This window comes from Centropristis striata, chromosome 21, assembly GCF_030273125.1.
Source record: "Centropristis striata isolate RG_2023a ecotype Rhode Island chromosome 21, C.striata_1.0, whole genome shotgun sequence".
NCBI classification, from domain to species: Eukaryota; Metazoa; Chordata; class Actinopteri; order Perciformes; family Serranidae; genus Centropristis; species Centropristis striata.
This window is the reverse complement of record NC_081537.1, coordinates 14314388-14328006: the sequence shown is the minus strand read 5'-3', so window position 1 is coordinate 14328006 and position 13619 is coordinate 14314388. Positions and strand designations below refer to the sequence as shown.

Here is a 13619-nt window from a genome sequence, read left to right as displayed (position 1 = left end):
ACAACAAGTGTATGTCTGCTTCCTCTTCCACTGTTTGTGTGGTTGCTTTAATCTCCAAATTTCTTTCACTTGATCCCCACCTGACTCTCCTCTTCCCGCTCCTCAGATCTTGTAATCGTAGTTTAGAAGCAGAGGATCCTGATGATGCGTCCACCAGTCCCTCATCTACCGGCCAATCCCCTGCGTCCAGAAACAACTCTTTCAGGGATCGCTGCCGCAATCAGTCAGTACCTTTTTTTTTTTAACCATTTTATTAGGTTTTGTTTGGCTCAAAGACAGATTTCCTTTAGTGTGCATCATCAGCATCTCTGGAGCTCGTAAAAAAATGTGTGACAGAAAACATTCACTTTTCTGAGGATGATCTGTGAAGGGGTGATCAAGTCTAAGAGACTGACAGTACAGTATCAAGTAGCACATAGCATTTGACTCAGTCCATCAAGACACTGGGACATCATGTATCAGTTGATTGAAATCTGTTTTTGCTTTTTGTTTCACTGTATTTCTGAATTCTGGTTTGTTGTTGTCATATAAGACAGGGTTCTGTATGTGTGTACAATATATTAAAAATATACTCGGATATTTTGCATTCACAGCACCATCTCTGGGGCCAGATGAAGTAGATGCTTACCAAACATCTTACTGTAAAGCATATTGTTCTGGGTCATAACAATCATTTTTCACAGCACGATTGTCTTTCGTAAACACCGGCTCAAGATAATGGGTTGTGAAGGAAGACATTTGCAGATTGTTATTGAGATGAGGTGATGTACATATAAACTTCTGTGTCACAGAGCTAAAAGATAACAGGTTAGTTTCCTGTCAGGACAGGAAGGAACAGAGCTCTGGTACTTTTCAGCTCACTGGTGGCAGGTAGCTAATGACACGCTGGGATTTGTTGCTAGAAAACTCATTTCATTTTGAGCATGTTTGTATTAAGGATACCTGGATTATCTTCTGTGTTTCTGGACCGTTTTCTCTGACTATGAGTTATTATTTCACATTAGAGCTCAGGATAACAACTCTTATTTCATTTTGGCTAGGGGTTTGGTATTCATTGTCTGTACTGGGACGCAGATAAATATTATCTGTCTTACTCAAAGAGGTTTAGGAATTCTTTCCTTCCTTTTCCACTGGCATCCTATTTTGCCATTATACTTTTCACTTCTGTGGAGAAACTTCTCTGTTTGTTCTTTGTTCCTCTCACATTTACTCTCTTCCTTCTTTGTCCCTTCCTGCTATTCTAGTTCCCATTCATTTAGGACACCACCAGAGTCAAACCATGTCTTGTAAGTGGTTTTAAAAGTGTCAGGAGTTTGATTACACTACCTAACATCAAGGAATGTGCAATGACAAATGCATGATGCTTTTATTTGCTTGTTCAACCTCTGCATTACAATACGGAGTACGTTATTGTGTCTCACTGTAGATGCAAGTCATTTCTAACTTCTGACTTGACCTCAATGCATTTTCTAAATAACTACTTTAACTCATTTGCTGAAGCCGTTGAAATTAAATAAAGAGAGTGATTTACTGATTTCCATTGGAAATTTGTGATCTGATCTGATCCCTCACTGCCTCTCTGCTTCTGTCCATCTTCAGATTCATGGTGGGGGATTTGTCGGATTCAGAGAGCGACTTGTCGTCTGAGCCAGTGGTGAAAGAAGTGGAGTTTCAGGGGACGGAGGAGACGCACAGAGCTTACAGCCATGGCACTGAACTCATTCCCTGGTAAGAAACACACACTTACACTCACACAGAAAACACACATTGACAGCTCTACAGACATTCCACACTTCTTTTTCTTTGTATATATTTTTTTCTAGGTACGTGTTGTCGCTACAACCAGACGTTCACCAGTTTCTGCTGCAGGGGGCTACAGTCATCCACTACGACCAGGACAGCCACCTCACAGCTCGCTGTCTGCTACGACTACAGCCTGACAACACAACACTCACCTGGGGTAAACATCATTTAAGGGATCATATTTTGAAGTGGGGTCATATGAGGAACTGTGCTACCTACAGGCAGGACAAAACTCCAACAAAAAAACATGTTTTAATCTCAGGAAAAAGTGCCCACATGTTAAAATGAACTTGACTTAACTGCTTTTTCATCTGTATAATTTATGATGAGTGTGTTTATATTTTAGGGAGACAAGACCCATGTCCTTTCCTCTCATTATTACTCTTTAAACAAATGGAAAACAAGAATCCATCTGTAAAAAAAATGCCCATATATCATTTAAAGGTATTTAGGTGCCTTGTCTTTTGTAACACATAAAATTTAAACTGGTTGTAAAATTTTGCTCAATTTCCTAGGCCTTAACTACATTTCAAACATACTGTAAATGTGTTGATTTATGACAGGTAAGCCTCAGAGCGGAGGGGCTTCCCCCACAGAGCAACCACTGGGATTAGGACAGACAGTTGTGGCGGGACTTGCAGAGGGCCTTTTGGACCTGGGAGTTGTGAAGGTAAATTGGGGGGAAAATGCAATATTTATGTAGTATCTATTTTGTCAATATCTTCATCTGTAGACTACACTCTTCTATGGAAATGTTGATGCTATTTTTTCTTGAAATAAGTAAAAAAAAAAAAATGTTACCTTACATTGATACCATTATTTAAAATATGGACATTAACAACACATAATTCTTAACCTTACATTGAAAGAATATTGTTTAATCTTGTTGGATTAGTTTTCAGTTTGTGTTTAAATAGCATTCGACACAAACTGGATTGCTTTCATAATATTCAAAAAACTGTGTTTATTTGAATGTGCAGGCAGTGTTCCTGGGTCATCAGGGAGTGGACGTTCATGCTGTATGTTTGCAAAACAAGCTGAGCCAGATGACGGTGGAGGAAAACGGTCTCAGCCTCCTCTACGGTCTCAGCACCACCGACAACAGGTCAGTCCTTTGTCACAACCAGCGTCCATGTTGAACACCAGTGAAATGCTGCACTGGTACTTAACTTTTACCTACTACTGTTTCCACTAGACTCCTGCACTTTGTGGCCCCCAACCACACGGCGAAGATGCTCCATAAAGGCCTGTCGGAGCTGGTGAATGCAACCAGAAAACTGAAAAAGTTTCCCGACCAAAGGTTGCAGTGGCTGAGGAAGCAGTATGTCAGTTTGTTTCAGGTAAACTCTGAACTGGATGATGTGAATAAATAAATACATAAACAAATATAAAATAACAATAAAAATAATTTTAAATATAAAAAAAATATATATATTTACAATAAAAATTAAGAGGATAATCCGAAAGTCTAATATACAAATAAAATAGGTTGCAAAACTACATCAAATGCAAAGTTAGAATTTAATTTTCTATGGTCATTTAAATGTATGAACGCACACAAAGAAAATTTTAAGAGTTTGTATGTTTTCCTGAAGTAAAAGGGTGAAAAGACCTCACCTAAACCTTACCTACAGTCGTGGAAAAAAATATTAGACCACCCTTGTCTTCTCCTTGCTTTCTTGTTCATTTAATGCCTGGTACAACTAAAGGTACATTTTGGACAAATATAATGACAACAATAAAAATAGCTCATAAGAGTTTAATTTAAGAGCTGATATCTAGCCATTTCCATGGTTTTCTTGATAATGATTTTGGTTATTATCAAGAAAACCATGGAAAATGGCTAGAAATTAAAGAAAACAATGGTCTAATATTTTTTTCCCTCCCTGTATTTCAAACTGTATATGATTGCGTCCTTCCTGTCCATGTAATCCTCTGTCTGTGTATTTCTCTGTTAGGAGGATGGCAGGTACGAAGGCCCTACACTAGCTCAGGCCATTGAGCTGTTTGGAGGGCGGAGGTGGAATATGGGTACAGGTGGAGTGGAGAAACCTGGCACCCAGAAAAACAGCCCTCTGAGCATCAATGATAAGACCAAGAAGAAGAAGAAGGTCCTTGTCAGGGTCAGTACATAACATTTTTTGTGCCTTTCGCATCACATTTAACCGAGACTCTTATCAACAATGACTGAGCACTGAGCAGGCGCACTTACAGGTAGGCACGTGATCTTTGATTTGCAGGATATTTATGGCCGATCTGCACCATTGTTTTCTTTACTTCATGCTGAAGCACTTAAAATAAACTGGATTTCCACCATAATACCACCTGTTTGACATGTTATGACGACTTTCCAGAACTCCCTGTTTTCTAATAATACAACTGTTTAGTAAACTTACACATTATGTAAAGCCTCTATCTATCTGTCACACAGATATGGTTTATGATACTAAATAGTTCTGTGTTTTTAACATCACATGTGTTTACACACAACACAGGGAGACAGTGGGGATGCCACAGACGATGAGATGGTTTCCAGGAAAACACGGAGCTGTAAGGAGGGACTGTATCGAAACGGGCCGGAGTCTGACAGCATCGACCAAGAAGATCCAGGTGACATTTTACAGAGCGATTTGAATTCAATGAAAGTATCAGAAGTTTTATGTTTTACTAACCCCAGGAATCATTATTTTAAAAAAAATCTTTACAGGACATTTGCTATGGTATGTCTGTATGACTTTTATTAACCCTCGGTCCTCTTTGCCTCCATAGAGGACAGCTTCCCTGGACCATTCTCCCTCTCGTCCAGTAAAAGCCCTGGATTGCTAGTCTCTTCTTCCTCCTCCTCGTCTTCCTCCAGCATGGCAGGGTCCAACCATTCACGCCCGCAATCCTCTCCGATCCTCTCAGGAACTGCCAAGTCACAGCCAGGGTATGTACTGTACCGTACTGTATATATAAGACCGGAGGTGTGAAGGATATTTCCAACATTTGTTTTTCATTAAGGTTGAGATATTTTCCTCTTCTCTGTGGGTTGCAGGGCTTGGAGCAGCAGGTCGTGGCACGGTAGAGGTAAAGGCTGTTTCAAAGGCTTCCAGAATCTCATGATTTCTGACAGCTCGATGAGCTTCATTGAGTTTGTTGAGCTCTTCAAGTCTTTCAGGTAAAAAAAAAAAGAAAATTAGTCTATTAGATCCTTTAAAAAAAAATGTTTTTCACATTGGTGGTGTACCATGGTAACAGCGAAGTTAGCAGATTTTCATGCACAAGCTTGGGTGGCTTAATTTAAAGTCTCAAAAGTATAAATATGTTTCTGTTCATTCTAAAACATGTGTCTTGCTATATATCATATGACATTTACTAATGGCCTGAAGCATTGATGTCTGTAATGATACATGTTCTGTTCATGTCTGCCATCCCACTCCCTCTTGCTGTACAATTGTCCTTATCATTAGCAGCTAAGGACAGAATGATAAAACAAATTCAACAACTGCCTCTTGAGGTTATCATGCCGACGACATTTTCCAAGGAGTTTTGTCTGTCTAATGTTCAGCTTCTATAAGATTTTTTTCCTGTCAAATGAAAGGAAACAATGTTTTGCCTTGATAAGCAATGGATTATTCTCATACCAGTCCTCCTACATTTCTTAGATTGTAGTGTGTCCTCTCATCTGCTGCCCAGCAGTTTCCTTTTGAATTCCACACGTGCTCTGCTAAAACCATGCAGAGAAAAGGGTACCCCAGCAGATCAGCCTCCTAAAAATCTTACATATTATAAGGCACCTGACCACTGTTAACCAATGGCTAATTTACAATCCTTCAAACTGCACCTATTACTTATCAAGAACATTAAAAAGTAAAAACAAATTACACCTGCCTTGACGGGAAAACAAAATATTATAATAGAGATTATTTTTATATTTATTTATATTTTTATTTAATATAGATGCAGCTAATTATGTTTGAAATTCAGCATTGATTCAACGTGCCCTGAATTGAAAATAAGACCTCCTTTATTTATTCTTCAACAAGGCTTTTGGAAAACTGTTCTTTTCAATGCTTCTGCACATCTGTGTCTGTGGTGTAAAATTGGAACAAAATGTCTTAAAAAAGAATCTGCATTTGCTAAAAGGGGACTAATTTGTGCTATGTGCTGTTTCCTCTACAGTATCCGCAGCAGGAAGGACCTGAAGGAGCTGTTTGACACCTTTGCTGTCCCCTGCAGTCGTTCAAGTCAAGAGTCTGCTCCTCTCTACACCAACCTCAGCATAGACGACAGAGACACAGGGCTACAGCCAGACCTTGGTAAAAGAACAAATTCTTTGATAAATTGTCAGCAGTCAAACACATGCATCAAACTGTTGTTTCTTTTCTTGCACACCTAATTTTTTCCACTTTTCCAGACTTATTAACCCGGAACGGTTCTGATCTTGGCCTGTTCATCCGGACGAGGCAGCAGATGTCTGATAACCAGAGGCAGATTTCAGATGCAATTGCGGCAGCCAGCATCGTGACCAACGGGACAGGAGTGGAAAACGCATCATTAGGCGTCTTGGGATTGGCTATCCCTCAGCTCAACGACTTCTTAGTCAACTGTCAGAGAGAGCACCTCAGCTACGATGAGATTCTCAGCATTATACAGGTGAAGTCTGGAAGGAATGGATGCACCACTGTAAGGACAGCACTTAAAAAATACTTTATACATGAACTGGAGGGAAGAGAGAAGGATGAGAACATGTCTGGTATAGATTCGTGAATATGACCACATGAATGAATAGAATAAGGATGAAAGAAATCTGAGACACTAGGAAGGAGAAGAGACTCATGATCAATGTTGGTTATTAATTGTTTTATTCTTTTGTCTTGCAGAAATTTGAGCCCTCATCAAGCATGAGACAGATGGGTTGGATGTCATTTGAAGGGTTTGCAAGGTATAGTAAAATTAAGTAATATTTAAAATATATATTGTAAAGAAATAAACAGTTCCTTTTTAGGCAGGTGTGAAAAAATGCTGTTAAATAAGAATGCTTTAAAAAAAAATAGAAATGTTAAAATTGTATTTTTAATCAATTAAAATACAACGTGAGTGAACAGAAGAAAAATCCAACTCAAATGAATATTTAAAACCAGCATCAATTCTTCTAGGCATTTTTTCACCCCTGCCTAAGACTTTTGCACAGTACTGAACATATAAACAGCACATATTGCATTATATATTAATGTACGCCCAAAAATACAATTAAAATATATACTGAATTAAACCATATAAATAAAACAGTAGGATTCAAAGTTTGTGTTTTACGTTTATAACTTCATAATGATTGGTCGTTTATCATAATCAGTGCATTTGCATTGTGTATGATTTATTTATTTCACATTTATCATTTTACATAGTATCAGTTTTACTGCATGTAGATTCACAAAGCATTGTGCACACAAAAAAAAAAATTGATAACCATTTTGCAGCCTGGCTCTACCACAGGTTTTCCTTCATGACATTAGCTTTAATTATTTAGAGTTGAACACAAGAAGCTTTCACCTTTGAGTAAGCTGCTATTACCAATAGAGTAATAATATTAAAACTTTATTTATAGGGCACCGTTCATACAAAACATGCAGCTCAAAGTGCAAAAACAACAAAAAAATTAAAAAGAATGAAAGAAAAAATGTGTAAATCATATTTTATTCTCATTAATTTATTCTATAAAGTCAGCTAAAGTCTGATGTTATTGGATTAATGAACTAGGCCCACTTGGTCAAAATCTGTAAAGAAATATTTTTGGACTTTTAAGGGAACATGATAACCTTTCCATCATATTTATATCATATATTATTCCTATCCATCTGTATTTGTAGCATTATATATTCTAATCTCAATATCTTTCTCTCCATACCAGGTTCCTGATGGATAAGGAGAACTTTGCTTCCCGTAATGAGGAATCCCAGATGAACCCAGAAGAGCTGCAGTACCCTCTGTCCTACTACTACATTGAGTCTTCTCATAACACATATCTGACAGGACACCAGCTGAAAGGAGAGTCCTCTGTAGAGCTCTACAGTCAGGTGGGTGAGCTGTGTTTTTTGGGACACATAACTCCTGTTTTGTATAAATGTGTCTGATCACTGAATGTAACTTTTCATTAGGTGCTGCTGCAGGGCTGTCGGAGTGTCGAATTGGACTGCTGGGATGGAGACGACGGCATGCCAGTTATTTATCATGGACACACACTCACCACTAAAATACCCTTCAAGGTAAGAAATGCATATGAATAATTCACTTCACACAAGAGATGTCTATTGATTTAAAAAGAAATACAATCAATCAGTGGCTCTCCTTGCTTCCTGGTGGTTTCCATAGAGCGTCACTGTCTCATATTTGACTTGGTGTGCTGTTTTCTAAGAATGAAATCTCTTCCCATGATCCTCCAGGATGTGGTGGAAGCAGTTAACCGGGCTGCATTTGTCAATTCGGATATGCCCGTCGTCCTGTCCATAGAGAACCACTGCTCCCTTCCACAGCAACGCAAGATGGCTGAAATCTTCAAGGTATTGTGCGCAGTTGGTTTGTTTATGATGTTGCTGGTACTTGCTGATTATCTCTACCAAATATTAATTTATATACAGAATTTTAACCACTTGAAATGTTAGATTATTGACATAATGCCACAATTAAAAACAAAATAAATTTCTCTTTGCGACATACAAGGGTGGATTTCTATGTTTTTCAAAGGTTTCATTGGGACATTTTTGGCTCTTCACTTCATTATAGACTCATAAAAGCTGAGGTTGAACTTCCAAATTTGAAAGAAAGCTCAAACACTTGACTAAATGTATACCATATGCATTAACACAGCCAAAATGAACAAAAAAATTGCCCTTGAAATCCACACAAGTAATTTTTTTATTGAAATGCTTAGACTTTAAAGGTAGTTTTTATAAAGCACACAAGCTCCATTTTCATGTTTTATATTCAGGTAATGACATGTACCTACACCTTCAAGTAGTCTAGTGTCTGGTACAACCCCACTCCTCCAGGTGGGAATGTTTTCCTCAGTTATACTTGTAACAGCACTTTTTAAGCAATGTTAGAACTCCACTCATTCATTTTCAATGCCCAGGTTCCCTCAGCTTCTGTGGGCATTCAAACGGGCCAACTTCCAGCCAGAGGCTTTCATTTTTTAAATCTTGAGACTACAACTTCCCCTTTTTTCTTCTTTTTTTAAAGTTGTATACTCAAGGCCACACATCTCTGAGCACGGCAGGAACATCATGGAATATAATCGTGCTTTCATGTAATAAAACTTCCCAGCGTCCTGACCTCTCTGGAGACTGACTTCTAAGTTCAGCTTGATAAAAAAAGTCTTTCATGTGGAGACAGCTCTGTGCCTCTGGCCATCCTACGTCACCAAGAGCTTGTTTATTTATTTGAGACACTTTTACTTTCCTCTCCTCCTCTCACTTTACATTCTGGTCTGCCTCACAGAACTGGATGTCATTTATTATTATTATATTATTTGAATATTTATCCATCAGACTGTGATCGGGGAACGCCTCGTGACTCGATTCCTCTTCGAAAGTGACTTTAGCGATGACCCTCACCTGCCGTCGCCGATGCAGCTGCGGGGGAGGATCCTCCTTAAGAACAAGAAGCTCAAAGCCCACCAGGCACCGGTGGACATACTCAAACAGAAGGTCGAGACATCCTGTCAACACATATATAAACATGTCCATAATTTATATTTAGCAGGTAGCATTAGTACATGCAATATTTAGCACTTCTGTCACATAAATAATAGATGCTAATGTGCTAATGTACACCTCATCGCAGCATTTTCACTCAGTTTACCTTGCACACAAAATGGGCTCCTCTGGTGGCTTCTCTGCAGATAAAGATGTATATTTACAGCTAATGGACAGATATAGATCATATGTCAGATGCAGGTACATCTTAATATTAAATGTTAGTTCTTCTCCCACACATTTAGACTTACAATATTTTTTACCCTCTTTTCAGGCTCACCAGCTGGCCCACATGCAGGCCCAGGCTAGCAACGGTTCACCAGGGGGGACTTCACCCAGCAACCACACCAATGATGAAGAGGAGGAGGAAGAAGACGAGTACGACTACGACTATGAGTCTCTATCAGATGGTAAGGAGAAGTGCAATGAGGTTTAACACACTTTAAAAGCACAAAACTTACACAAAAACTATACGTTGATACTTATTTTGTAACACTTGAATCAGTTTCTGTTCACATCTTTATTCTGTCTCTTTTTATAACACTTAAGTCTCTTTTTTACGTTGGTACTCTATTCTCACTCCCTTCCTTTCCTATTTTATCTTGCCTGTTTTCTACTTAGCTGATGTCCTCACAGCCTCTACTGCCTCATATGGCCTGGAAGGTAAATGCACGGCTCTGATGCGCCTCTCTGTGTACCAGTGTTTCCATCTTATTGTGTTCTGCAGTGGTAGTGGTTGGTCCTTTGATGATTATTTTTGCTAATTAAAAAGACAGCAGCTTAGTGGAATTCTTATTAGTATCTTTAAGGAATACTTCAACTCCAAAATCCTGATTTGAATATTAAATGCTCACTCTGTGATACCTGGTATACTTGAAGAAAACAGTTTTTCTCACATGCCTCCACAGTGACTGCAGAAAGAGTAATATACAAATGGTCATTTTGGGGGTAGAGAATTAATTCACAGTAGCTTCTTGAAATTTTACATGTAGATTTTAAGGGGAAATTATGGTTCTTTGTTGCAAATTTACTTGCTACAGTTATCTACCATTGCAGAACAGCTACAGAGGGAACACTGGTATGTAGACGTGCACTAGTGATCTGCATCATTGCTATAGACTGATTCCTGTATGTGCCTGCATATTGTAACAGCTGCTAGCTTTCTGCTTTCTGTGGATGTCAGGTTATATTCTCCCGCACCATGCATGGTAAGCATGGTGCAGCAGTTGAAAAAATGTAATCATTACATGTAAATTATATCTGAAACTCAGTAAAAGAGCTTGAACTAAGTATTTCAGTAACAAGATCCCCTGCCCCTTCTCCAGTGTAGATCATAAAATAAGTGAAACCACTTGTGTTCTTTAGCAGAGAAGTGAAGATTACTCTGCTTTGTAATCTCTGTAATTTATTATGATTTTAGAATAAAAAATAGGGTGCCATCCAAGCATATTTATCCACACTAAATTTCTAACAATGGATGGTTCCTGACGTTAGGTGTATTTGTTATGGTGTGCATTTGTTTTATGAGTATGTAATTGCAGTAAGTCAACATTTAGTGTCCTGCTACATCAGTTTTTCTTGCGACTTTGCTAATTTGCCACCTGTGTGTCAAAAAAAAATTACTTAAAATTACTTAAAATTACTTTTATCCTGAATCATACTCTGTGAGTATCAACACAGTGCTGAGAGTAACCTGAACATTGTTTAGAAAAAGGTTGTTGTGATGTGAGCTGGTGTTTGTCTTTGTGTTTGGCCTGCTTGTTTGTTTACAGTGTGTTTTTAACGTTCTGCTTTAAGATGCAAGCTTCAGTGCATCTGCCATAACCTTCAAGAATTATTTATAAAACTCTGTGAGGGAAAGACGTGACCACACTGTCTATCTCTAAACTGTCCTTGAAAGATTTTCAATTATGACTGACAACCAAATGATTTAGTTTGTGTAGAATTTTATTCATTTCAGTCAGTGTTAGCACGACTTCTTGTTCTCCCACAGACACGTCACCTCCCTTCCTCCTTCTCCCCTCCGTACTGTATTTGTCTGTGACCTCGCCAGTGGCTGGGCAGGCTCATCAGGGAAACAAAACAAAGCCATCTGGTTTCTCAGGCCCTACACTGCCCCCGCACTAAACAACAGATCAGGGGAAACTACCCTGCCCCGGTTGCTGTCCCAGCACTGCTTTCTCTGAATCCCTGCCCTCTGCTTGTCCCTGTCGGAAGAACTTACCGGTCAAAGACCTTTCAAAACCATCTAATTTAAACCCCTTAGACTGGTTCCATTTTTATTCAATTTTTTTCCAGTGAAATTTTAACCAATAATCAGACTAATAGCAAGATATCCTAACTAAATATATTAGGCTTCACCCTCAACTGTCTCCATTTGACCCTACATGCTTCTACTTAACATCAGCTGGCCCAGAAAATACAAACACTTCGGCTCTAAACCGCCAAGTTGCCACCATCTCTGGTTTAACCGTAGCTCTCTCTAGCCACAATCTGGCCCATCTCCGTACTCCGGCTGCTGTCTACAGAGAGTCATCCAGGGTCAGCTCTGTTGCCAAACCCTTCTCAAAGGAGAAGCTTCCAAATGTCAGGAATTAAACAAGTTTTCTGTGATAAAAAGCTTCTGTATTTTCAATCTGATCTGTTTCTGCCTGTGTTTTTGGCTGCGATGAATGTGTAGGAGGAACGGGAGCAAAGGGACCAACTCCCTACTGTTGCTCCTGTTTACAGTTGATAGACATTACTTTGAATATCAACAGGGAGGAGCCTTTGTGGGCTTTTGCTTGGGAGCCCGCTAATGGGCTCCGGACATAGTCAGGGATATTGATAGCTGCTTTTCCCTTCATAATTATTCTGTAATTGCCCCCACCCGCAGTCATTTAAAAGCTTTAACTACTCTCTGAATGAATTGCAGGACCACTGAAGAGTATTATAATTAATTTATTGTGGATACACACCAACAAACACACTAAATGTTTGTGATTTTATTCACCACATGTCTCCTAATTATTAGACTTCTAGGTTACCAGACCAATCCTACTGGTCACAATATTGTAAAAATGTAAAAAAAACTAACCTGGTTGAAATCAAGTACCTTTAAGCTGCAGTTAACTCCAGTGGCCACTTAATACTTTTTCAGAATAACAAGAAAAACCCAACTTCTTTCTTGAAATACAAAGTCAGCTGTTGTTTTTATAAGAAGTAAGATTCCCAGATGCTAAATCTGCTTCTACTGGTGTACTGTATGTCTCACTGGTGATTTAACATACAGTATATCAACTGGGACACCAACTCTAACTCATTTTTACTCAGTAAATACATTTTAAATCCATGCTGGATGCTTGTCAGGCCAGAATTTGCCTCAACTATGAATGGATGTTTGCTATGCTAATATACATAAAAACTGGAGTGGAGATGGTGTTCAGCGAATGCTTTCATTAAGAAATGTATGGAGAGTGGAGAGTAGGCATTAAAGAGAGGTTTGTTTGGGTTCATGCTTGCATTTATCATTTTTTATTATTTTTCTTTCACCCAGGTTTTCAGAGCATTATGGCACTTGTTTTTGCAGTTTGAATGTGGTATAAAATCATTTAAATTGAATGTGTGCAGCATATATTAATCTGGTTTTGACACTTGATTTACCTAAAAAATGTTTCCTGAGGATGTGTGCGCTCTGTCAGATCCACTCTGCTACACACATTACTCCTGTAAACCTTTCAACATTCAGGAGATACTATAATTCATTGTGTTTCCTAAATAGATAACATCCTGGACGACAAGCCAGAGGGGAAGAGCTCAGCAGACAAAGAAGAGCAACCTGTTGATGAAATACCGAAGAGGATGAAGAAGTCTGACAGCACCACGCCGAGCAAAGGAAAGGTAGGAAACGACAGAATAAAATATTCCCAAGAAAGAAGCCGTGTTTTGAATGAAGCTTCAATGTCTGTCGTCATATTGTAGCTGTTATCACCCTAAGAAAATTTTAAAAATCCTAAAATTCAGTTGGAATTAAGTGCTTTGTTATATTAATGATTTAAATTTACTTATTATTATTTTTAAATAATAGGATTTGTAAATTGT

General features: G+C 38.6%; 1 protein-coding gene across 1 annotated transcript in view; it reads left to right on the top strand.

The window, feature by feature from the left end:
* The window catches only part of plce1 (phospholipase C, epsilon 1), a 90170-nt gene that overhangs the window by 59113 nt on the left and 17438 nt on the right, over window positions 1-13619 (top strand). Inside the window, exons 15-35 of the mRNA XM_059324482.1 lie at window positions 107-223; window positions 1245-1286; window positions 1600-1728; window positions 1824-1960; window positions 2367-2473; window positions 2784-2908; window positions 2999-3143; window positions 3762-3926; window positions 4299-4413; window positions 4573-4732; window positions 4841-4963; window positions 5968-6104; window positions 6203-6441; window positions 6669-6730; window positions 7697-7862; window positions 7944-8051; window positions 8229-8345; window positions 9333-9491; window positions 9814-9949; window positions 10161-10202; window positions 13300-13418. Of these exons, the coding sequence (XP_059180465.1) occupies window positions 107-223; window positions 1245-1286; window positions 1600-1728; window positions 1824-1960; window positions 2367-2473; window positions 2784-2908; window positions 2999-3143; window positions 3762-3926; window positions 4299-4413; window positions 4573-4732; window positions 4841-4963; window positions 5968-6104; window positions 6203-6441; window positions 6669-6730; window positions 7697-7862; window positions 7944-8051; window positions 8229-8345; window positions 9333-9491; window positions 9814-9949; window positions 10161-10202; window positions 13300-13418 (2650 nt within the window). The remainder of the gene's footprint in view (window positions 1-106; window positions 224-1244; window positions 1287-1599; window positions 1729-1823; window positions 1961-2366; window positions 2474-2783; window positions 2909-2998; window positions 3144-3761; window positions 3927-4298; window positions 4414-4572; window positions 4733-4840; window positions 4964-5967; window positions 6105-6202; window positions 6442-6668; window positions 6731-7696; window positions 7863-7943; window positions 8052-8228; window positions 8346-9332; window positions 9492-9813; window positions 9950-10160; window positions 10203-13299; window positions 13419-13619) is intronic.